Genomic DNA, 25970 nt, shown 5'->3' on the forward strand with positions numbered 1-25970 from the left:
GCCATCCTTCTTTCCCGTCTAGACATGCCCGTCGCGACTTACCAGTACCAAGCGCTCAAAGAGGCCCTCGCCGCTTCCATCTCCACCGCCGGCGACGTGCGCCGCCCCCACGCCCTCGCCGTAGTGTCCGGTCTCGCCGTCAACGGCTACGTCGTCTCCCTCCTCGTATCCCGCTACTTCCGCCTCGGCGCCGCCAATGCCGCGCGCAGGGCGTTCGACGCTGTTCCCCTTCCCCGGGCAGAATCGTCCCCCGTTTCGGCGCCGCCTAAGCCCCTCCTCTACAACTCCATGATCCGAGGGTACCTCGCTCTCGGCCTCCCCCGCCTGGCGGTCGGTGTCTTCCGCGAGATGGCGTGCCCGCCCGACCGCCACACGTACCAACTCGCCATGACGGCGTGCGCTCGCGCGGCGGAGTTTGAGCTCGGCCGGCGTGTCGGGAGCGAAGCGTGCTCCAGAGGGTTTTCGGCCGACCTCCTGGTTGGGACGGCGCTGGTCGTCACGTATTCTGAAGCAGGTGACATGGCGGCCGCTCTCAGGGTGTTTGATGGAATGCCGCACCGCGATGATGTGGTGTGGAATGCCCTCATTGCTGGCTATGCCCGTGCGAGTTGTATGGGAGAGGCTCTCGGGTTGTTTGCAAGGATGAGGATGGTGGATGGAGTGTCTCCGACTGAGGCGACTCTGGTGAGCTTGGTTTCCGGGTTTGCAATCTATGCTTCTCGGAAGGTCTGCTATATGATGCATGCTGTTGTAGTTAGGTCTGGTTTCCACCTTAACGTCTGTGTTTGCAACGCTCTCCTGGAGCTTTATCTTTACTCCGGCTGTTTGAGGGAGGCTGTGATGCTGTTTCGTCAGATGGAGGGGAAAGATCCCATCACTTGGAGCACGATGATTGGTGGGCTTGTTCGGAATGGACGACCGAATTCTGCTCTTAACGTTTTCCATTGGATGTTGTCAAATTCGAGTGTGTCGGCCACTAGGTCCATCTTGCTTAATGTCATTGCGGCCTGCGCTGAGCTGGGGGAGTGGAAACAAGGAAGATGGATTGAACAAAGCTATGTGCTGGCTAGTTCTAGTGAATTCAATAGAGATCCATCTTTGGTAACTTCACTGATATATATGTATGCAAAGTGTGGACAGTTAGATTCTTCAATCGCTCTTCTACATGGAGTCGCAGCAATGAGAGATGACATAGTTGCATGGAATGCCATTATCAAAGGCTGTGGAGTTCTTGGACAAGTGGGAAAGGCAATAGGATTTGCAGTGGAAATGCAGAGGGTAGGCGTTGATCCAGATGCTGTCACATTCTTGGAGATCCTACCTATGATTTCTTTGATTCCATCACTGAAGAAGGGGATGGAAGCACATGGTCAGATTGTTAAAAGAGGTTTCCAGAATGAAAGGACAATTGCTAATTCACTCATTACCATGTATGGTCGATGCGGGGATCTTAGACATTCATTTGACACCTTTACTGGGATTCTGGACAAGGATGTAATCTCTTGGACTTCTATGGTTCAGGTATATGCCTGGAATGGACATGCTGCTGAAGTTGTCGAGCTTTTTGAGCTGATGAAGAAAACAGAAGTGAAACCGAACCGCTACACCTTTCTTGCTGTGCTGTCTGCATGTAAGAACACAGGTCTTGTTGAAGAGGGAATGTACTTGCTCAAGTTCATGGAAGAGCAATATGGTCTTGAGCCTGATGTTGAGCATATTTCATGTGTTGTTGATATGCTCTGTCGTACTGGACGCTTGACTGATGCATATGACCTGGTAAAAGGTACTAATTCTGAACGTGTAGACAATCATATATTATGGGGGATATTGCTAAGTGCTTCCCGTTCATCTGGGGATTTGGTGATTGGGGAAGAAGCTGCCAGACATCTCTTGTCTCTGGATCCAGAAAATCGAGCCAACTATAAAATGCTTGCGGATATTTATGTCTCGCTTGGGAGAAGGGATAGTGCTAATAATATCCTTAGACTATCATTGTCAAGAGGGCTAGACTCGAAACCAGGCTGCAGCTGGACTGAAGGTGGCTGAATGTTGCAAATACATGCTAGATGGTATGACTCAAATATGGTTAGATTGTCCTCTTTTCTCACCTCTGTTTATATTTCATCTATCATGTTCTCAGTTCTAAAGCAGGCTCTGATATTATTGTCTAGAACTTTAGATGTATCATATTCTTACTACTTACTGGTGGCATTTCATAGTTCTTTTAGCATAACCAACACTCAGTCATCCAACTTACAGCTATTTGCCTTGTTGAAATTAGTTTTACTTTCGTGTTCAAACCATTGGCCTTAAGCACAGTTATTTGTATAGTTATTTGTATACACGGACAATACTACTGATGCGACATCAGTTAGGGCATGCATCTTTGCTTCAACACTCTGGAACTGCTATTTGAGCACGAATTTTCAATTCTATTTTAATTACAATTCAAAAAGTGAACCCTTGGAGTGTGACATAAGATTAAAAGTTTGGCCGCGATCAAATAATAAAGTACTTAACAACATCAAATGCATGACTAGACCATGTGTTGAGTGTTGATAGTTCGTCCAGGCGTGATATTTTTAAGGTACTCAGTGTGAAAACCAGTTCGAAGGACAAAAAATCAAGAGGGGGGGTTGGTCATAATGCTAAAAATCTCAAGATTGAATATTTGTAATACTAGGTAAATACCTAATCATTGTTATGGTCCTATGGATGAATCAAGTTAGACGACCCAACATGTTGCTATCGATAAGCTAGACTACAAAAAACACTTATTACATATTAAGAGGCTAAGAGCACTTGCTAGTAATTCTATTCCAACTTTGGTGGCAAGCATGACCACCATGGACCATCTCAGACGTTTGCAATAGATTAACGACTGACGGCAGAAGGGGGCCAGAAGGCGATGAACTGCCACCACCGATTGACGTCTTTATAGGAGTAAGGATTTATGGGGGGATTACTGTTTCTTAGCACTTCGGCATTTCCTGTTCTATTTTTATTCTCAAGTAACTGGAGTGCATGAAGGACAGGCCTGGCGCAGTGGTGAAGTACTCCCACCTGTGCCAAGGGGCCATGGGCTCGATGCGGCCCCTCTGCATTGCACTGTGCAGGGGTAAGGCTTGCCTCGTATAATCCTTCCCCAGACCTCACCTGGTCTGAGAGCTTCTAGCACTGGGTCTCTATGTGAGTTGCTAGATGTTCTATCTAAGTCCCTTTGCTAGGGAATTTTGTGCAGCTACCTATGTGAATGAAAGATTAGTATTAGCATTCTATTTCACAATCCTTCAGTGCTATCAAAAAAGGAATTTAGAAATGGAGCAATATGGAGTTCTGGAGCTTATGCCTTTTGGGCTCATGGCACTCTTTTAAGTTTCAGACATACCGTATCATGATATCAAATTCAGTTTAGAATCTCTTAGACTTTTGGGTTCATGGCATTCTTTTAAGTTTCAGACATACTGTATTATGATATCAAATTCAGTTTAGAATCTCTTACGCTTTGGGGCTCATGGCATTCTTTTAAGTTTCAGACATACTGTATCATGACACCAAATTCAATTTAAAATATCTTAGCAGGATATACCATGAAAAGATGAATTGTTGGGTTTCTCTCCTCTCGTGTCTCTTAAATTGCAACTGGTTAACAAAAAGTTAATGACCATATCTCCATGTCGAGAACAGATTTTGAGATATGATTCCGTCTCCTCACTAAACTTAAATCTCATTTCTTTGTGGAGATTTATCTTTTGTGGACTATGTAAATTAGGACAACAGGGGACCTTGTTTAATGCTAGCATTACCGATTTGCATCACTTATGACATTCAATATTAACAAATAGAAACATGAGTGTACATCTCCTTAATGTTAAATTTCTCTGTGCACCATCTGCGGTACTAGTACTATTGTAACAATACAAATGTATATGCTTTTGATGGAAAATAAGTGTCAGGGAAAGAGAGCGAATGTTTTTCATTTAGTAGTTATTTAAATATAATAATTATGTAGCACATTTTTCGAGAAAACGCAAAAGCCTTTGCGTTTCATTGTATTGAAAAGAAGGGGGGGGGGTTACATCCTCCTAAGAGGCTAGTACAACAACGTTACATGAGGATTAGTGAACATCCCATGATGTGGGCAAGACTACCCTGAGCCCTTTGGCCCCGGCTCTTGCCCAACATCTGGTCTCATCCTTAATCCTCTCCATGAGCTCATCGAGCGATGGTGTTATGGTCAAAAACACATGCGTTCCTATGCTTCCAGATCATCCAGGGCACCAGAAGCGTGTCCGACATCAGCGCCTTGCGAAGCGATGGTGGCGTGGCATCCCTCGCCCTCAGCCACCAATCCTGGAGCGAGGCGTCGTGTTCTGGCGACGGGGCCGGTAGGCGTAACCAAGACAGGGTCTCGTGCCAAGCCTGCCTCGCGAAAGGGCATGTGAGTAGCAAGTGCCAGATGGTTTTCGGCTCTTGGTCGCATAGTAGGCAACGGGGGTGATGATGAAGGCCGCGGCGAGCGAGCCGCTCTGCAGTCCAGCAGCGGTCCAGGTTGGCGAGCCAGTGAAAGAACTTCACTTTCGGCGGCGCCCAACCCTTCCAAATGAGCTTCCAGGAGCGGCATGCCATCGATCCGTGGAAGGTGGCCCGGTAGCAGGACCTCGCCGAGTAGACGCCATTGGCCATCCAGTTCCAAACTAGCTTGTCCGACTCGGTGGACAGTGTTGTGTGCGTCACAAGCTGCCATGTCCGCAGGTACTGCCCAATCTCTTGCAGGCCTACAACTCCGCGGATGTCACGAGCCCAAGTGTTGCCGGCGATGCCCTCTGCCACCGTCCGCGCTCTTCTTCTGTTTTTGGGGATGCATAGGTAGAGCAGGGGCGCGAGCTCGTGAATGGACTGACCGTGGAGCCAGCAGTCTTCCCAGAATAGGGTTGTCAAACCATCCCCAACCACCATGCATGTGGAGGCGTAGAAGAGGCCGCGCTCCTCAGGTGTGAACTGTAGGTCAAGGCCCTGCCAGGCACGGTCGGTGTTCGTCCTCGATAGCCAAAGCCATCGGAGTCTGAGGGCGAGCCCCGCGCGCTCAAGGTCTCGGACGCCCAGCCCGCCATACGCGATCGGCCGGCAGACCGTGCGCCAGTTCACGTGCCAGTGCCCTCCATGGGCGACCTCGCGGCCAGCCCAAAGAAAACCGCGCTGGATCTTCTCGAGTTGCTTCAGAGTTTTCTTGGGGGGGGGGGGGGCTAGGGCGAGCATCTGATGTATGGGGATCGCACTGAGCACCGACTTAACAAGCGCCAGTCGCCTGGCCTTGTTCATGAGCCAGGCTTTCCACGACGGGAGGCGCCCAGCCACATCGTCGACAAGCGGCTGCATCTGTGCCGCTGAGGGCCGGCGGGTGGTGAGTGGGATGCCTAAGTAAGTGATGGGCTTGTCCGTTGTCTGGTATCCGAGAATCTCCAACAGAGCGGCGCCTGACTCGTCTCCGTGCAGTGTCGTGGTTGAACTCTTGCCGTAGTTGACCTGCAGGCCTGATGCCGTCCCGAAGATACCCAGCATGCTCTTCACGGCGAGAACCTCATCCATCTCGGCGTGGCAAAACAGCATCACATCATCGGCGTATAGGGATATGGCCGGGATGTTGCGGCGTGGATGAAGGCGCCGAAGGATGCCGGTCTGGAGCGCACGGTGCATGAGGCGGGCAAGCATGTCAACCGCCAAGACGAATAGTTGCGGGGATGTGGAGTCGCCTTGGCGCAGCCCGCGACGGTGCCATATCAGGGGGCCGGGCACTCCATTGAGCAAGACGCGGGTGCTGGCCGAAGATAGGAGTATGGCCAGCCATTCCCTAAACCTGTCCCCAAACCCATATTGGCGCAGAACCTCAAAGAGGAACGGCCATGATATGAAGTTGAAGGCCCGCGTGAGGTCGGGCTTGAGCATGATGCGCGGCGCGCCCAGGTGATGAAGCAGCCTTAGGGATTGCCGGACGAGGACGAAGTTGTCGTGAAGCGTGCGTCCGGCAATGAAGGTGTTCTGGTTGCGGCTCACCAGGCTGTCGAGCTTAGGAGCGATACGCAACGACAGGACCTTCGCGAAGATCTTGGCCACGATGTGGATCAGGCATATCGGCCGGTAGTCGCCGAGCTTGTGGGTGTCCGCGCGCTTTGGCAGCAGGGTTAGCAGGGCTTGGTTGAGCTTGCTGAATCCCCGCCCGCGCAACGTATATAGCAGCTCGAAGGCGTCTATGATGTCCTGCCTGATAATGCTCCAGCAGGCACGCAGGAATTCGGCGGTGAACCCGTCCGTACCTGGTGCCTTGTGCGCGGGCATGCGTCTGACCGCCGCCCAGATCTCCTCGGGGCTAAAAGGCGCCTCCAGGCTGTCTAGGTCGCCGGGCATGATGAGCTGCTCGAGGTCGAGCGTGTGAGCCCGGTCAGCGGCGGTGCCCAGCAGCCCGTCGAAGTGCGCAAATGCCGCATGAGCCATCTCCTCGTGATCACAGAGCACATGCCCGTCGACGAGCAGGCTGTGTACTCGGTTCTTCTGCCGGCGATACGTGCATTGCCTGTGGAAGAAGCTCGTATTCGCGTCACCATCCCCGAGGAAAGATATGCGGGCGTGCTGCCGGGCAATGGTGCGCTCAAGCGAGGCCATGCCAATGTACGCCATCTTAAGCTGTTTGCGCAGCCAGTCTTCCGGCGGGGTGAGCTGGCGGCACTCAAGCGCATGGTCGAAGCGGGAGATCAGCTCTTGAGAGATGGCCAGCTTGTCCCGGATGTTGCCCGTAGACTTGGCACTCCAACTAGTAAGGGCGCGGGCCGTGGCTTGCAGGCGCCTGACCAGCCGCCGGAAGGGATCGGGATCGTGCACCGAGCTCCAGGGCGTGGCGACTGTGTCGTGGAAGCCATCGAGACGTAGCCAATAATCGTCGAAGCGGAAGTGCTTGTGGGCCACGAGCATTGGAGAGCAATCCAACAGCAGCGGGCAATGGTCGGACACGACAGACGCAAGGCAGCGAAGATGACATTCACCATGGTAGTCCTCCCACTCCACGGTGCATAGAACCCGGTCGAGGTGCACAAGCGTCGGCGGTGATTGCTCATTCGACCATGTGAAGCGGCGCCCGTTGAGGTAGATCTCCTTCAGGGCGAGGTCGTTGATGGTGCGCCGGAACCTTCCCATCATGCGGCGGTTCAGGCTACCGGAATTCTTGTTCGCGTCGCGATAGATGAGGTTGAAATCACCGCAGAGCATCCAGGGGCCCGGGCAGGCGACACGAATGTCCCTCAGCTCCTGCAGGAACAGGAGCTTATCCGGGTCGCTTTGGGGGCCATAAACCGTGGTTAGCCACCACGGCGTGCCGCTGGGCACACACACCTTCACCGTGATCGCGTTCTGGGTGAACAGTGGGTCGGAGATGGTGACAGCCCTGCTCTTCCAGGCGATGAGGATGCCTCCTCGAGTGCCGTCAGTCGGGAGGTAAGTGGAGCCATCGAATTCAGACCCAAGAATATCCAACACAATCGACGAGCAAATCAACGCCATTTTCGTTTCCTGGAGGCATACAATGGATGCACGGGTGGTACAAAGCAGCGAGCGGATAGCACAACGCCTAGCGCGCGAGTTTAGGCCCCTGACGTTCCATACAGCAATTTGAGGTCCGTGATACATGGGCAAGGGGTCGACTGTAGTGCTTCGCCCGGGCTAGCTCGCGCATACCACGGCATCGCATGCTGGAAGAGCCAGGCCTGCAGGAACTGTCTGGTCGACCAAGGCAGCGATGGCCTGCAGTACCGGCATCCTGATCGGCGCGGCGAACATGTCGTCATAGGCCTTCATCTCGGCAGGGGAGATCAGATGGTTGGCGCCCACGATCCCGAGAGTGCGCAGGATCTGCACGACTGCCCTCCGGTCAGCCATGGGTGGAGCGACGGTCGGTGCAGCGGCGGCAGCGGAGCGTCCCCGCCTGGGGCTGAAGTTAAGGGGGGGGGGTCGCTTCCCAGGTGAAGGCAGAACCGCGCTGAGTTGCTTCGTGGCCGCGGACAGGAACTCGCCCAGCGTCCACGACTGGCTGACGGGGGCGCTGCGGCGCCGTCTCTGCAGGGTGACTGGCGGCGAAGCGAATCATCCAGGGGCGGGCGGGCGAGTGGTTGCGGCGCTGGTGCCAGGAGCAGCGCGACTCGTGGGCCTTTGCAGGATCGTGAGAGGGGCGGGGCCGCTGCAGTCGGGGGGCCCCGCAGCTGGCACGGGCGAGGCAGGCCCTTCCAGAAGCAGCCCAGGCTCAGCAGGCCAAGCTGCAGACGTGGCATCGGGCGCGGGCCTAGCAGCAGTCGTGAGGGCAGGCGGAGGCACAGCAAGCGCGACTGGCGCGACGGGAAAGGAGGCTTCGCTTCCCGCCCTCTCCTCATTGGCGCGTACGTGGGGCCACGGCGACTGGTCAAGGGGGGTGGATGGTAGAGCGGGTGCGACAAAGGTGAGCAAAGCGGCGCTTTGCCCCGACCGGGCGGTAGGCGGGGCCAGCTCGTCAGTCCCCACAGGCAGCGATGCTGGGCCCTGGCGCGGATGATAGCGATCCTGGCAAGGCATAGGATCGGCCGTTGCAGGAGCGGACCCGATCGGATCCTCCTCGGTCGTGGGCAAGGCGCCTGAATTCGAATTGGCGGGTGCTTCTAGACCACCATCGGCCAACGACGGCCCGCGAGCTGTCCCGATGCCATCAACCGTGTCGTCACCGCCCGAAGAAAGGGCAGCTTTGTGCGTCGAGGCCACAAGCAAAGCGACTTTGGGCAGGCCTTTTCTGCCCCCTTCCTTCCTTTCCTGACGCGGTGACGAGATCCTGCGGGGCCCTGCTGACCTGGCCATGTCAGCATGCCCTTTCGCTTTGGACGCGTGATCTGCAGCGGTGCCGCCGGGGATGGCCAAGATGCCACCGTACCAGCCCCATCGGAGCGGCCAGAGCGGCTGTGAGCGTGCAACGCCGGCGCGTCAATGGCCATACCGTCGGCCCGGCTGCTCGGCGCCTCTTCCGTACGCCGGCGTTTGCGGCCGCGGCGGCGCGCGCGCCCTGGACCGGGGCCCTGACCTTGGCCTTGGCCGTTCCGCCCACATGTGTCATCCGCGTCGCCGCCGTTACCTCCATTGGCCTGAGAGCCGGCCGGAGCGGCCCGGATCAGCTTCGCCTTGGTAAGAGCGATGGATACAGGGAACGTGAGGGTTCTGATAGTCGGTGCCTCCGAGGGCACGCGGGAGGGCAGCTGCTCGACGATCTCCAGGACCGCGGCGCGCCTGATGTCGGCGGTGTCATGCGCCCGGCCGGAGAGGCGAAAGACGACCAGGTCGTCGCAGGAGCGCGTGCAGGGGTGCAGCCTCTCAATCCAGCAGCTGCCACCCAGCACGTGTTCGACGGTGGAGAGGTGCCAGGCATGGGCGGGGATGCCGCGGAGCTCCAACTCGACGCGGTACTCGAGCCCTCCGGCACCGGCGTGAGCGAGCTTGCACCAGGGCCGAAGAGAGAGCGCGAAGTGCGTCGAGCTGATGAAGTGCTCGCCTCGGAGCCGCCGCATGGTCTCCAGGGATGAGAAGATGATAAGAAAATCTTCAGGGTGGTGCAAATGGACGGTGAAGTCGCCCTCCAAGAGCTCCAGGGAGCAGAGAAGAAGCTCGGCGACCTCGTCTACGGTCACCAGCGGTCGGTTGCCCGTGACGGAGGCCACCATCGCGCGGGCAAGCACCAGCTCCGCCTCATCCATCTCCACGGTCTGCGCCATGAAGACGCGCGCGGGGCCATCCTGGGGTGGCGGCCGGGCCAGGGCCAGCGTGGACGCTGGGGCAGGGCGGGAAGTGGAGGCGGGGGAGTCGCACGGGGACGCGCTGCAGGAGGAGAGGCTCTGGCAGGGGCACCGCGAGGGGGCCGAGGCTGCGCGTCCGCGACGCCACGGGGGGAGCGCGGCGGCGCGACGGCGGGCCGCCGGCCACCGCAATCGCGGGACGCATGGCCGGACGCGAGGCATCGCCGGCACCGTATGTCGTTCGGGCAATCCCGCACGCAGTACCGGTGATCAAGTCACCGGAAGCAGAGGCCCGCGAGCTCCTCTGGGGACGGGCTGCGACGGCGCGAAGACGAAGGCTGGGGGGGGGGCATCCTGAGTAGGGATCAGGAACTGTTTTGAGTACTGTCAGATTTAACGCCAATAGAATTATCAAAGCAGACCATAGAAATAACTCAGCAGCCAAAACATGGTAATAGTGCATGCCATGTCGGTAGTGCTGAATGATGATTATCCTTGTCTTGACTTTGTTGCGTTGTATGAATTCTATATGTGAATATATTCTGTAAGTGCTCTAGGTCCCAGAAAGTAGCATCTTCAGGCTGGTAGATCCTAACTATTCTTTTCTGTAATAATGTTGAAGCTGTGTCACTATATACTTTTTTGGTCAAGTCAGTTATGATTTACTTACCAATGTTTCCAGAATCAGGATTTGGAAAACATTTTTCCTTTATCTCGGATCAAGAACAACTTCTCTGGAGATATATCCCACAATCTAGCAAGGTGCTGAACTATTTCCCCTCCTTTGTGAGACACTTATTTCCCTTAATAGATATTAGTGTTTGTAAGTATATCCTGTTTTTGGCAGGTTTTTCTACAATATACCAGAAGATACTTAGAAGTGTTAGGAATAAGCAACTTGTCTATATTGAAGGCCCAAGGGGCATATATATATATTACACATGACTTGAGGTTCAAGGAAAGTAAACATAGACTAATAAGGACTCCTAGACTAATACTAATACTTCCTAACACCCCCACCCCCCCCCCCCCCCTCAAATGCAAAGCGTATGCAATAGCATTGCATTTGAAGAAGTATAATACTAAAAAACAATGATAATCCAAATCCGCGTCTTGAGAGTGTCGTCGTAGCATGAAGAGTCTTCAAAACTTGTCGAGTCGTCGAAGGAGAGAACGAAGAGATGGCACATCAGAGGTAGACACCGCATCACTTGAAGATACAAGATAAGTATCAAGAGAAGATGGGTTGTCAAAAGAAGATTGCACATCAAGAGAATAAAGCATTGTGCAGAAAATCATAGTCCACGACAACAGTCGGCGAAAGAAGCTCGGCGGATAAGGCACGATGGACGTAGATCGACAATGCAAAAGAAGCCCAGAAAATCCTATAGAAAACAACAAGGGCAAATAGGCCACAAAAGTTGCATAGAAAGGATCAGGACCAAAGAAAAGGCTGACGGACAAAGGTATGTTGGACTCGCATGGCATGAGAAAACACAAAATATCAACGGATTTGGTGGACGCAGCGGAAAACAAAGAAAACTAGAAAATACACACTAGGCGATGGATAGAAAATCTAGCAGTGGTTGCAGCGGAAGAAACATGAAGTTTTTTTTTTTTCGAGATCAAGCAGTGAACCACAACAACAACAACAACAACCAAGCCTTTCAGTCCCAAACAAGTTGGGGTAGGCTAGAGTTGAAACCCATAAGATCTCGAAGCCAAGTCATGGCTCTGGAACGTGGATAGCTAACTTCCACGCACCCCTGTCCATGGCTAAGTCTTTGTCGATATTCCAAACCTTCAGGTCTATCTTAACGGACTCCTCCCATGTCAAGTTTGGTCTATCAAGATCAAGCAGTGAACCAAGACGCAAAAAACAAATCAGGCAGCCAGACGGCGGAACTAGATCCATCATCCATGGGTTGACTAATAGCAACACATAGTAGCAGGCAGAAGCTAGTACGTGGCGGAAAGACAGCAGCTAGCGGCAGGAGCGAACGTAGCAGCACAACAGTAGCAAGCACAGAAACGTGTGGGAACAGGGCAGCTGCCGGCCAGGAGGATCACATGCGGTGGCAGGAGGTAGTGGTGTTGACGATCCAGCGGGCAGCCAGAGAGACGGACATGCGACCATGATTCAATGGGCGGCAGGGTGAGTTGACCTGCGAATGGTCCAGGCGGGATCTGGAAGCTTCGAGCGGGGCCGGCGGGAGCAGATCCACGAGGCACAGACGAACGGAACCTGCGGAGCAGCAGGAGGAGGAAGACTCGGCGGCATGGGCACCTGCGGCAGGATTCAATCCTGCGAGAAGCAGACGTAGGAGGAGATCGAGAGGTAGCAGCAGACAGACGGCGGCTGCGTGGAGATTGGATCGGAGCACGAATTGCGCGTGCGAAAAAATAACCTAAGGCTCTAATACCATGTTAGGAATAAGCAACTTGTCTATATTGAAGGCCCAAGGGGCATATATATATTACACATGACTTGAGGTGCAAGGAAAGTAAACATAGACTAATAAGGACTCCTAGACTAATACTAATAGACTAATACTAATACGTCCTAACAAGAAATATGAGACTGATGGGTTAATTAGATACATGCCACTGCCAACTTCGCGTATTGAAAAAATGTGGTGCACTTTATGCCAAGTAGATGTAATATCCTGTTCTAGTATTTAATTAACTGGTAAAAGAACTTATGCGATTGCATAATGTACTGTCAGAAACTCTGGGATAAAATATATCACAATTCATAGGTGCAAAGTGATGACCTCATGTTATTTTTGCCTCTAACTACACTCACTGCAGGTGTGATCTGAGCCTGTGTATGAGTGAATGAACAGTGTAAAAAAACGGAATTAACTCCAGACTATTGACAGAAACAAGAAATTTCTGAATAATAACGGAGTTGTATCAAGTAAGATAACCTTCTCGCCCCAGCTTGCTTTCCGCTGTTAACCTTTTTTTTGTGTTGGTGCACATTTGCTACATACATTAGAATGATACAAGCCAGTAAACTACAAGAAACTGAAGAAACAGAAAAACAGACTAGTGTTATGAAGGCCTTTCATGTTGAAATTTGCGCTTCCAGTGATGCACACAACTCCCTCGATCATTTTCTCTTGCCATCTACCAAATTGTAGCCTCATCCTGGATTGTCTCTGTTGAAGTGGTCTTGAGTTCAAAGTCCTGGCTTTCGCAGTTTATCCAAAAATTGCTGTTGCCGGTGTCCATGTATAGGCCTCTTGAGCCATACCTCCAAGTCTATTCACGTGTTGACTTCCCGTGTCACACGTGAGAGGGGGTGTTGAAGTGTATATGTGGATGCCTGGCCCTTTCCATCAATCCAAACTTTTGGTTGCATTGGCCAGTGCATGAAGCTTAACAGCCTTGCCTTGGATTGCTAGTAGGTGTTCCTGATGTTGCCGAAAATCATGTTTCATTGCCCGCATATTTTGCTACTTCCACAGTTGCCAGAGCACATTGATGATTACACTATTTTAACCTTCACAGTCCAAGCAGACTTTGTCTTGGCCTTACAAAGATTGGACTAACGATCTAAACTAATTTTTTCTGTTACCAGATCGGCCTTGATGTGGACGCACAGCAGTGGTAACCGGTAGGTATTTCCTGAACAGCTATACGCATCATATAAGTATACAACATGATCCACCAAGTGATGTTACATATTTCTTGCTCTGAGTAATATGATGATTTTCGTTGCTCTTCATTTCATCTTAGACTGCTCTGGGTAACAATTTGACGCAATAGCTGAATGTATTAAAAATGCCTTCTGCAAGTTTCTCCAGAAAAATACAACTATGGAGCTGTAGGCATTTCACTGATATTTCGGGAGTGTTTAATCGTTAATGATTTATATCTGATCAAATATGCTAGCAACTCACACCATAGTCCTGCTTCGCGATACCTGCATAAAAGTCAAAAAGCATAAGAACTTAAAAGAAGAATATTTGTTGAGTATGTTGAATGTCTCATTTGGGGACTTCCATACATTTCGTGCTGAAGCAGGGCTGCTTCAGTGCTGGGTCATCTTCAGGAGGTTGCTGTCCAAAGATCATCTCGCAGCTCATGTCTTCAAAATCTGAACAGTAACAATACGATTGACATAAGTACATAATATTCTGTTTTCTCTCATACATAATTAAGTATTAAAGCTTAATGGCATTAAGAGCTTGTTTGAACCTAACATGATATGCCCCCCTCAGTTGTTTTTTTTATTCCAAATAAAAGAAAGTAGATAAAGAAAGGATAGATTGTTTGGCTTTGTTGGCATCAGACATGGGGTTGGAAACGCTCCTTTGCAATATACAGGAGTGAAGCCCCAAGGGGTAAGACAGTTAGCACTTTTGTAGTGGCAGTAAGCAACATTCATTGGCTGCCCTCGGAGCTATGTACTTGAAAGCACAAAAGGAGAATCATGCCTTGCATATCCCAACTCAAGTTGATCTCTAATTGGGTGGACTGCCGTCATACAATATCAAGGTCATATTACCTAGAAACAGTGATTGTTGCAGCTGAAATATACAGCTGAATCACCCTGGAAGAACCATCACTCACAAGGGCCTCTCATAAGTGAGACTGAACCATATTGCTCTGATATTTGAAACATGCTGGCCCTGAACTTTTAAGCGAAGGTGCCTATACTGTGTTTGTCTGGTCCTGGATTGTGGAACAGTCGGAATAGACAGTACAACTTGTTTCTGCTATTTGCAGTCCCCCACCGCACCCACTAAGAATGACACATAGGGGCTAGCCCTATTTCTGTACAACACTTGCAATTAATGGGTGACCTGCAAACACGTTGGTCCCACTCCAACCCTTTTTGTTCCCCAAATGGTGGCCTGTGGTTCCCATATAACCAAAATAAAAAGGTTAAGACCTAGGTATAGATGGCAAAGTCTTATTAACCTAATGTATCAAGTTCTGGATTACTCATATGAGAATCTTGATGTCGTGGATGCTTTGAGTTAACATTTCCCTTGAAGAGCTAGTCTAGACATTTGGGTGGCTAGGGACCTATTATAGCACTACTTAAAGTGGAAAGATGGTATTCTAAGTTCACTGAAGTCAACATAAGTAAACTGTTACGCTTAAATTATAATTTGGTCACTGTCCAGGGTAGTTCAGATACACTTTCAGGTTTCAACATATCTTAAGTGATAATCCATTAATCTCTTGCTGAATTTATTTAGTGGGCCGGAATTTTAATTTTATCATTTCACTTGTATTGGAACGGATTATACTTAAGTTGCTGCATGCCCACTGATATACTCACTATTCAGGATAGCCTCTTGTGGATCAGAGCAAAGGAAGCTTACTGGGTGACATGTACACAGAAACTCCGAGTGAATCTTGCATAAACTTCTGGGATGGGATCTTGCAAAGGTTCGTGCACATACCGACACAGTTGGTGCTTTCCAGAAACCTGTCGCCAAGTAAGATAACATATAGAAAGATCAGCACCACTTACCTCAAGATTTGTTTGTAGGTGTGCATTCTGCACCTTAGTAAATATTTTCCTTATGTTGGTGTTAATTGGGATAGTGTCTCAAACATGGGTAGTACTGTTATGTTGCATTGGCCTCTTACTTTTCATTTCTACTTATTTTCAGAAGGTATTTTTCATCTATTCGCCTAGGCAGTTTGTGGAGTGTGAGTAGGAACATCAGTCTGCCACAATTGCGACATGGCCAATACAAGTGGGATGACAGCTTTAGTACTTTCTTGCCTTTCCTTTCAAGTGGATTTACTTGAGTAAGATGGACATACTGCAATAATTTCATTCATGCAGAATCATGCATTATTAATTTGAAAAATAAGCTAATTGTTTTTGCACCTATGAATGCTCAGAGCAATGGACCAATATATTTAATTTGGGATACCTTATATTCAACCTAGTTAAACTCAGTCGACAATTTGTTCTCTTGCATTTAGCTTCCTTCCTTAGCATTAGCTACTCAGCAAAACAGTTCCCCGGTTATGATTGAGTTACCTGCATTTGGGAATGTACACCACATTCTTCTCTCTCGTTCCATCGACTTCAGATTCCCTGACCTTGTTCATTGACATAATGATCACTCAGAAGACTTATCCAAAGTGGGGAGTGTATGCCATGTGTGACTGCATTCAATATTAATATATGTAGTGGAAATAAAAACCACTCTTGCAATATGCACTAGAAGTATTTTATCAACTTGGCATGTGGCTTTATATCGTTTCATTTTGGGCAGGGCTCACCAGAAGCACTAGCATGGAGTCTTTCTTTGAATGATGCCCTCCTTGAGGGCATCATACTTATTTTATGTACTGAAATAGTACATTATTACATGGAGCAAGAACATGTCAAGGAGAGAAAATCTGTTGATATAATACCTCACATGGTCCGACGAGCCAAGGGAAGAATATGGTGGTGAAGGCAGCAAAGTACTCCCTGGAAAATCTTGAAGGTGGCATCATCACCTTTATCTGCCCAAACATAATTCTGTCAAACCAAATCCAGGTAAAAAGCAGAGACATTTTTACTGTTCCCCCCTCCCTTTTCAGAGATAACCCCCTCCATGTCCAAAAAGAAGGCCTATAAATTTGGAAGCAAAAAATTTGCATGGTTTGCTTTAGCATTCAAGAAAAAAATAAATGAAATCCTATATACTCCTTCCGACCCATAATATAAGAGCGTTTTTGACACTAGTGTAGTATAAAAAACGCTCTTATATTATGGGATGGAGGGAGTTTTTTTTGTTGTTTACTTTTGTTTTTGTTGAGAAAATCACTGGTGGGATAACATAGCCGGCTGAATTTTATTACAAAGTTAATTATGCATGGGGCTGGGGCATGTACTTGCCATTGTGACGATGTAGCTTGGCATAGCTCGTTCGAGAGCACCGGCCACAATCTCGCACTGTGTGTCGAGCCTGAAGATTCTGGAGATTGCCACAGCGGCCTCTATTAATCCTTGGTAGCCATGTTTCCCGTTCTTTATCCCTGTCATACATATATGTTCAGGTCAGTCAGCAAGTGTTGACCATCCTTAATATGGACCACATCTAATTCTAACTAAAACGTACAGTAGCATAGAAAAATATAGTGAACAACAAACAACACTAATACCGAGCTTTCCTGTAGTCTAGAGATAAAAATCTACTTCTTCTTGGGTACAATCAATGAACTGGGCAATAATTAAACAAGGGGTACAATCATAGCTAGTACTCCCTCCGATCCAAAATAAGTGTCACGGTTTAACCCCGGTTTAAAACTGCGACATATCGGAGGGAGCAGTACATGCTAATTCGCGTGTCTAGTCATTGTTTTTGAGATAGCTTAATTCGTCGTGTCTAGTCAGTCATCGAAACATCTGATCAGTGTCAGGAATTTACAGCTGCCACATGGTAGACACACCAAGTAAGTGGGGCTAACTCCTAGGTGAAACCATGTGCTACATGATGCTTGTTTGACTTCTCCATTAGGTTGTATCGTGTGAAGAAGAAGAACAAAAAGGACGGACTCACCACTGAAAGATTCCTGGAATGTGCACCTCACATTCTTATTCTTACACTTACACGGCCGGCAAGTTATGGCCCCTCGTAGTTGCCTAGCTATATATGCTACTAGCTGATATGCTGCACTCGCACGTAGCTGAGCTCTTCAACATAGTATCATATTGGTTTGATATTTCCCTTTTGGTGGAAATTATTCTGTCATCGCTCGAGTGATTTTTTTATCTCCCACATTATACATGCATGTGCGTCCGTCGACATGTATAAACTGAGATGCATAATACTACTTATTACTGCATATATTTTCTAGGCAAAACAAAAAGAAGTTATTCGGTTAATATTTATTTATGATCGTAGTCTCGTAGATCTATAGATAAATCGTAGTCTCGTAGATCTATAGATAAACATACCTACAACAATGGTAATAAACATACCTACAACAGTGGTAGAAAATTTGTCGTGCCACGTACGGACGAAAGCATCAAGCCAAGCATAGCAATACGTGATCAACGTTGATTAATTAATCATGTGCTAAGTAAGTTAAATTAATCGGCCTACGCTGACAAAAATGGACCATAGTAGCACCCGTCAGGACGTCAGGTGGCAACTAACGACGAAAACAAGCATCTGGGAAATGTCCATTCGGTTCTTATGAAGCATCTACCCTCAAAGTACTCATTTATTCTTCAATTCTTTATGGGTAATATTTTTCCAACTTAACCAAGAAATTTTCTTTTACCGTTGTAGCAACTTTTATGTTTCCTAGACTAGATCCGACCACCTCCCATCTGAAAAAGAAAAGGACCTTCCAATACGTGTGGCCGTGTGGGACACAAGTGTGTGAGCCACACGGCCATCTTCAGTCCAGGCAAAGATCGTGAGGACGGGCCAAGGAACCGTGGCCTCATCAAAACAGGGCTCCGTTACCATTGATGAAAGCTAAATGTAGCAGTGGTTTATTCACTGTAATGAAACTACAGTATGTCTCTTCACATGCAGCAGAAACTCGCATGGGTGAAACAGCATGAAGGATGGATCATTCCAAAGCTGGGAAATACATATAGAGTGCGCACGAACCGGAAGCTTCTTGAAGTTTCCTGGACAGGTAGCCAATGGCGAGGTTGTCGAACCAAGTGTCGTGGTACACCGTCGTCGTTGCCGCGGCTGTCTCTCTCACCGGCCTTGTTGGCGCCGGTGCCGGGACCCGAGCTAGAGTCGCCTCCTGTGGCCTCGCCATGACCCCTCGCACCGTGGAGCTCCGCTTGATCCTCCTCGCGTAGCTCTTCTTCGTCACGGAGCTTCCACCCACGGAAGACGGTGCTCTGACCGTGAGGCCGCTGTGACTGTGAGGGAGGAGCACAAGTGCGGTGGCCTCCATGTTTATGGTCTGCCTAGCTATGAGTGTGTGTGTGAGAGAGAGCGAGAGGGAGGGCGAGAGGGAGATGTATATCTGTAGAGTGGGAGAAGAGGAAGAGTTGAATTAAGGTGTATTTGTAGGATGTTGATTACTAGGCTTACGATTTGACTCGTATGGGGGGGAGAGACGAGGAGGAAAAGCCCAAACGGCAGGGAAGGGGGCATCTTGGTGTGGGGGGACGATGGAATCAAGGCTAACATCATGTTCCACGAGATCCTCGCCTGGGAATGGACAAGGAGGAGAGGAGCTGTGTCAATTTTTAATGGGATTTGGCTATCGATGTTCCCTCCCTCCTTTTGTTGGACCGGGCGGAAAGATCCGTAGACATGAGAATTAAATACTAACACTTTCCCCGCGTGGAACTCGCTCTTTTCCACGGCGACATATGTCTGCACCGCCGTGTATGCCGCTGCCTAAACTGTTGCACCAACTTGGACCCCGGACCGACCGATTCTAACACTTCGTATATGTATTTTTCTTCTTTTTTATGCAAAACTGCCCAAAGCCATAAATTCACTATCATAGATCCTTACAAACATATCTATAAAAAAAAACACATCAAACGCTTCTGGGTCAACCAGACCCCCAAGGGACGAAAACACGATGTTTGGTTGCTTGGATTGCACCCACGTTTTGGCCCACACAGAAGTTAAAGTAGTTTTGGGCCTGGCCCGCGAGCTATCGTCGAATCGGTAGTTTCTCTGCAGACACGCGGAGCGCGGAAACGCGTGGTTGTTGGATGCACGTCTCGTAGAGTGCGATAGACAGACGAGACGTCTCATGACCCCCTCTCCTTCTCCTGTCATCGTTCACTACTCCATTCACACCATTCACTCTCATTTCCCTCACCGCCCCTTGCTCTCCTCTCCTCTCTTCTCCTTCGATGAGTCGTCCGCCGTCGTGTCGTCCTTGACCTCCATCAGTGCCGGCCATAACCGTATTCATGAGCAATGGGTTGTTGGCTTGGCGAACTCCAGTGTGGACCTGATGCGGGCTCTGCGGGCGCCATCTTCGTTGTGCACCAGGTCTCCACGTCCGACAAATGCGGTGCCGGTCGCTTCGGCTTCGTCGTCGTATCCGAACCTCATGGTCATGGGTTCGGTGGTGCCATCGGAGGGGGCGGCGTCCGTGTTGTTGGTTGAAACCCCTATTGGTGGTGAGGAGGGGGGGGGGGGTTCCCCATCCGAGGGTTTGTTCCATGGATGTCGGTGCCCTCCCCCTCGATCGTGCGTGTGGCCATGTGCATCGGGCCAATGCTGACGTCTATCGGCATCGGCGACTCCTCCTCCTGTTCATCGGCCATCTCCTTCCCATCGGGGTTTTCTCCCCGACCGGCGTACGCTCCAGCCGCTTCGGTAAGAACGAAGTCCCCTCTTTGCTCGTAGATGTGTAGATTAGGGTTTTCATCATTAGCATGCATTAGATTAGATTCGACCCGATCCGAATTGAGTCGAACCGATTGGATTCAATTCCTGGCGCGCTATTGGTCATAGGCAGGATAGTAGTGTTCTTGCTTGTTAGGTGTTTGATGTGCATGTTTAGTAGTCTTCATAAGCAGGATAGTTATGTTCATAGGCATGCTAGAGTGATGTGTGTTTCATGTTCAAGCATAGTGCGTACTGCTTAATTCTTAGTGCTGCTCATGATGTACACTGTGTTCACGGGTATGGTAGATAGTTGTTGTGTTTCATGTTCATGCCTAGTGCTCATTCGCAACAATGTGTTCATCATGCAAGTTAGGTGATGTGTTTGATGTTCATACTTAGGATTCATGATGCAAGTTAGGTGATGTGTTTGATGTTCGTGCTTATGCTTCATGATGCAAGTTAGGTGTTGTGATTGATGTTCATGCTTAGGGTTCATGTGCTAGTTAGCTATATTGGTGTTGTCTTCGTTGTTCATGCTTCGTGTTCATGTGCATGCTAGCTAGATTGGTGCATGATTTTGCTACGTGCATGTACTAATAGTATAAATGTATTATGCCAATTCCCATGTTACCAATCGCTGTCTTCTTACCGCCTTCACGAGTCAGCCATGTTCAAGCGGGTGAGTTCCTAGGACTGGCCATGAGAAGGGGTCCCGACAGCCCCTTCGTTTTTACGTGCAAATTCGAGACGAGGAGGATCTCGCCATGCTGTCATCCCTCCCAAGTTGGTGGAGGTGATGAAGTAGTGGCTCATGGTCAAGCTCCCGCGCGTGGTCAGGCTCTTGACAAACAAGTGGTGCGAGTTCTGATGAGGACACGACTACTTTGGCTATGATCATAAATATTTCATATGTGTATTTATTTGAGGTGATTTCTGATAAAATTTATGTAACAATTTATTTATGCTATATAGAACAAAAGTACTTCACCTTTTTTTGTTTCATGCCTAATTGCAGAATTACCGAACACTTGTACAATCCACATATACGATAAGGGAAAAAGAGATGTTTAGGTGTTGTTCAAGAACTTCGCTCACGTCACTTCTAGCCCATGAGAAGATAGAGTCCAAGTGTGTTTCTGGACTCAGACTGAGACTGCACAAACATACTTGTCTCAAGACATAAAGAACTTTTGCATTCGAGCTCTGAATTGGTTGATTCTTTTTTGTTGGAAAGTAGATTTCATGTATTTTCCAACCCAATTGGATTAACCTTCAAATTTGTCTGGAGCATGGAGATATGGATGAAACAATCTGACGTTGCATGAGAATTCGAATCAAACTATAAGTCCAAAGGTGTTGCATCACCTTCACTTGGGAACATTTGCCTTGTACGACCTAGGGTTAGTTTTAGGATGTCTTGGGACATCCTCTCACCTCCTTGGCCGTCACCTCTTACTCCTATATAAGTAGACCAATCTAGTAACTTTTTGTTGGGGATTTGTTTAGTTAAAAGTTGGCCATTGCAATTCATGTACTTCGTTTGTGTCCAACGACGAGACCAAGACTGCTTTCGGATTCCCATCTTTATCAATACTTCATATATATTCGTAATATTCAAATTGCTTTTATCATATTCTTGCTTGTTCTTCGATTGCTTGCAGAAATAGACCTTCGTGATCAGGTTGATCGTGCTCCGGCATGGTCAATAACTTCTTGGAGATTGGTTTAGCGCTTGCTAAGGCAACATCGTGCATGTTTGTAGTTGGACCATCAAAGTCGTCTTCACCAAATCGTTAGCAACCATCTCATCGAAAGATCGAGACCCTCGCCTCTATGAAGTGGTATCAGTTTTTAGGTTGCTCGGTGAAAATTTTCAGTTATCCATAGATTATATTTGTTTTATTACATATTGTCCAAGAAAAGCCACACAAAAATGTTAGATCTATTCCTGTGTTGTCCTAGCTAGTCTGAGCCTTTGTAATTTTCTTTTTAGTGTTTGCATAGTTGAATTGTCAGTTGCATCATCGTGTCGAGTTGCTAGTCTTAGTATCTAGTTCCATTAGAGTTTTTTTTGCGAAGATAGTTCCATTAGAGTTTCGAGTTCTATTCGCATTAATCATGTCGCCGCGGCATCATCACCCATTCCATTATCGATCATCACCATCCCATCAATTTCCATCATGTTGCTACCACCCATCTGTCAAATCCCACTATTATACTTCAAATTGGTTGAATCATCACTTGGGTTAATTTGCATCTTATTCTGCTTGATTTGGAGACAAGAGAGAAAAAGTGAGAGCAGAAAAAAAGAGAAGAAAAAGTTAAAAAGAAAGTGAAACAAAAAAATGAAAAAAAGAGAGAAGAGAAAAAACAAATTTCGGATCTACCTAGACTCGATCTCGTATGTGAATTCGAATCGAAATCTGTTTTGCATAGTGTTTAGTAAAACATGCATATCTTCCTAATCCAAAGTCCGTTTTGGCTCCACGAGTACTCAAATTCAAGATATCGACGGGACGCTTCTGAATAGTCCATCAAGCTAGTTCATTATTGTCACCTCTAAATCGACTTCTAAATAGGATGGTTTGCCTTCCGAAGGTCGCGAACACAGTTTGTCAATATTTTTCAGGTCTGTTCCTGAATTTTTTGACTCCTCATACGAACTTGGAATTGAGTGATTCTTTTTGCATTGGAAATATCGACTTAGAAGCATTCTTGAAAAATAAATAAAAAATTTGACATAATATTTTCCAAAGGAAAGTTTCAGAGAGGGTTTTGGTATATCCTGTTTGGCCGTGATTGGTCATCATTATCTTTACTCCCATAGTGATCTTCACTTACATCTTGCTATTTAAAGCTGCTTCATATCATCCACTGCTATTTATTCTTTGTCGTGAATCCATTAGTATTCTACGCTCGCGTCTCTAGTACGGTCTAGCATAGGACCAGCAGAGTATCATCATTGAGCGTTTATTCAACATTGCATCCCTGAATTGATTATTGCTAATATTTTGCTACCATATATTCAAGACTTGCAAGATCCACATATTTCTACATCATGTATACATACGTTCACTTGGTAATCGCTTTACTCAACCTTCAGAGATATTGACACCGTCGGTTGCGGTCACCACCTGATGCATGGTAAGAATTTGTAAGACATTGATATTTGCTTTTACTTTTAGTCCAAAAGAAGATAGAGTCTAAGTCTGTTGCATTTTGGACTCAGATTCAGACTCCGCAGACATACCTGTCTCAAAACGTCAAGAACTTTTGTATCCAGACTCTAAATTGGGCGATTCTTTTTTGTTGGAAATTAGATTTCATGTACTTTCCAACCCAATTGTATGCACCTTAAAATTCTTCCGGATCATGGAGATATTGACGAAACATTCTGATGCTGGAGCAGAATTTGAGTCAAACTATAAGTCCAAAGGTGTTACATCACCTCCACTTGGGCCCATGGGCCTTGTACAACCTAGGGTTAATTTTATGATGAATTGAGACGTCCTCCCGCCTGCTTGGCCGCCACCCCTTGCTCCTATATAAATAGATCAATCTAGTAGCTTTTTGTTGGGGATTTGTTAGTTAAAAGTGGCCATTGCAACTTCGTGTACTTCGCTTGTGTCCAACGACTAGACCAAGGTCACTTTCAGATCCCCACCTTTATCATTACTTCATATATATTCACAATATTCATATTGCTTTTTATCATATTCTTACTCGTTCTTCAATTACTTGAAGGAATAGACCTTCGTGGTCAGGTTGATCGTGCTTCGGCGTGGTGATACGTCCCAAACGTATCTATAATTTCTGCTTGCTCCATGCAAGTTTTGGGTGATATCGCTACGTGTTTTGTACACTTTCATACCTTTTTCAACATATTTGGACTAACCTACTAACTCAGTGCACCCAGTGCCAGTTTCTGTCTGCCGATGTCTGTGAATTGCAGGTTTTATACCTATATTTACAGTGCCCGAAAAATTCCACAGAAAATATATAAAAAAGCAGCGTTGCAGAAGACTCCAGACGCCCGAAGGAGAGCCAGAGGGGGGACACCCCCCACCCAGGCGGCCACCTGGCGTGGCCTAGGGGGAGGTCGCACCACCATGCCGCCTGGGCGAGTGGGACCTCCCCTCGTGCCCCCCTTTGGCCCTATTTTTACCCCAGTGGAGGAAACCCTGATTCTGGGCCCCTTTTCTCCAAAAGCAATTCCGATCTCCGCCGCCATCGCCAACAAGTTTCGGGGGACCATAATTCCTGTGTCGGCACCTTGCCGGGACGGGGAAGTGGCCCCGGATTCATGTCCATCGATGTTGCTTCCTCCCTCCATGAAGCGGAAGTAGTTCCTCCTCGGGGCTGATGTCTTCTACAGTAGCTATGTGGTTAATTCTCTCTCCCATGATGTGTTCTTGATTGTGATCATAGGCTATGTTAACCTAGGGTAATCCCATGATGTTTCCCCTTCTTCTATGTATTGGATTGATGTACTCACTTGATCTTATCTAGTATAATCCCCGTGACCATGGTGACAATGGTCTATTGGACATGGGTTAGAATAATATTTCATGAGTGATTTCCTCTTTTGTGAATTGATTGAAGATTGAGAGTCTCTTGGTGCTTGTCTTTGACTATCCTTGAGATACGTTGTGGTGATTGTGGTACTCTCTTTGGATGGCCGCGGTGATATTGGGAAATCCATAGATGAGAACTACGAACTCTGAGGTGTGCTTTTGTAGCCCTACATAATTATCGTCCTCTCTTGATCACAAAGGAATGACCTCCGAGTACGTCTCCATTGCATGTTTTAGTGGAAATGTCATGTGATTAGACTATGCAAATGTTGTTGGGAGTTGCCACTAGTGAAAGTAAGTTCTGTAAGTTTCACACCATTGTTACACCGTTTATGCTCACTTTTGTCACTTGCTACCTTGCTGTAATTTTTATTACAGATTTATATTACCTTGCTTTGCCACACCTATCACCCATATTTTACCATCTCTTCGCTGAACTAGTGCACCTATACAATTTACCATTGTATTAGGTGTGTTGGGGACATAAGAGACTTCTTGTTTCTTAATTGCAGGGTTGCTTGAGAGAGACCATCTTCAACCTCTACTTCCCTGAGTTCGATAAACCTTAGGTCATCCACTTGAGGGAAATTGCTGCTGTCCTACAAACCTCTGCACTTGGAGGCCCAACATAGTCTACAAGAATAGAAGCGTGCGTAGACATCAAGCTATTTCTGGCGCCGTTACCGGGGAGGTGAGTGCTTGAAGGTATATCTTTAGATCTTGCAATTAAATCTTTTCTTTTCTTGTTTTTATTTTCACTAGTTAGGCTTATGGAAAACTACACTCTTAGTTTGCTGCTTGGGGAAGGCCGCTTTACCGGACCCGTGTAGAGAAGTCTCCTCCACCTACTGAATGTATCACATTCAAAATACCACTTGGGATAATTGAAATAATTAGGAATGATTGTTATGCAGGAGATGGAACAGTCAATCCTAGTTTTCATTTGTCGAAACTTACAGAACTTTGTGAGTTGTTTAAGATTTCAGGTTTGACAAGAGATGGAGTCATGAGGAAATTATTTGCCTTGTCACTGAAAGGAAAAGCATTGGAATGGTATAGGCTACAAGATGATTCTCACCTATGGGATTGGGAAGAGATTCAGTCTCTCTTTTACTACAAGTTTTATCCTCTTCATGAAGTCCATGAGAATAGGAATTATGTTTACAATTTCTATCCACATGACGGAGAGAGCATAGCTCAAGCTTGGGGGAGACTGAAAACTTTAATGCTAAAATGTCCTAACCATGGGCTCCCCAAAGATATGATTATTACTAATTTCTATGCGAGGCTCTCTCGAGAGG

The 25970-nt window shown here is 47.9% G+C and overlaps 2 protein-coding genes across 18 annotated transcripts; one reads left to right on the forward strand and one right to left on the reverse strand.

The window, feature by feature from the left end:
- LOC123410290 (pentatricopeptide repeat-containing protein At5g39350-like) lies at nucleotides 1–21097 on the forward strand. 17 transcript variants are annotated; one of them, XM_045103201.1, is made up of 8 exons: nucleotides 1–2069; nucleotides 10477–10556; nucleotides 12606–12714; nucleotides 13381–13416; nucleotides 15101–15203; nucleotides 15431–15572; nucleotides 16049–16317; nucleotides 20761–21097. In XM_045103201.1, exon 1 carries the CDS (start codon nucleotides 25–27, stop codon nucleotides 2044–2046), a length of 2022 nt encoding a protein of 673 aa, XP_044959136.1. In that variant the 5' UTR covers nucleotides 1–24; the 3' UTR covers nucleotides 2047–2069; nucleotides 10477–10556; nucleotides 12606–12714; nucleotides 13381–13416; nucleotides 15101–15203; nucleotides 15431–15572; nucleotides 16049–16317; nucleotides 20761–21097. The 17 variants fall into 17 exon arrangements, with proteins under 17 accessions (XP_044959136.1, XP_044959137.1, XP_044959138.1 ...); XM_045103202.1 differs by lacking the exon at nucleotides 20761–21097 and adding an exon at nucleotides 17282–17649; XM_045103203.1 differs by lacking the exon at nucleotides 20761–21097 and adding an exon at nucleotides 13827–13927 and having other exon boundaries at nucleotides 16049–16670.
- Nucleotides 13556–20754, reverse strand: LOC123410292 (beta-carotene isomerase D27, chloroplastic). The gene is made up of 7 exons (XM_045103215.1): nucleotides 18389–20754; nucleotides 16660–16799; nucleotides 16191–16283; nucleotides 15811–15872; nucleotides 15137–15243; nucleotides 13810–13899; nucleotides 13556–13725 (listed from the first exon to the last, which is right to left on the reverse strand). The coding sequence occupies exons 1-7, from the start codon at nucleotides 18687–18689 to the stop codon at nucleotides 13691–13693; spliced, it is 828 nt and encodes a 275-aa protein (XP_044959150.1). The 5' UTR covers nucleotides 18690–20754; the 3' UTR covers nucleotides 13556–13690.
- Nucleotides 21098–25970: the final 4873 nt, after the last annotated feature.

The sequence above is a fragment of the Hordeum vulgare genome, chromosome 7H (genome assembly GCF_904849725.1).
Source record: "Hordeum vulgare subsp. vulgare chromosome 7H, MorexV3_pseudomolecules_assembly, whole genome shotgun sequence".
Taxonomy (NCBI): Eukaryota; Viridiplantae; Streptophyta; class Magnoliopsida; order Poales; family Poaceae; genus Hordeum; species Hordeum vulgare.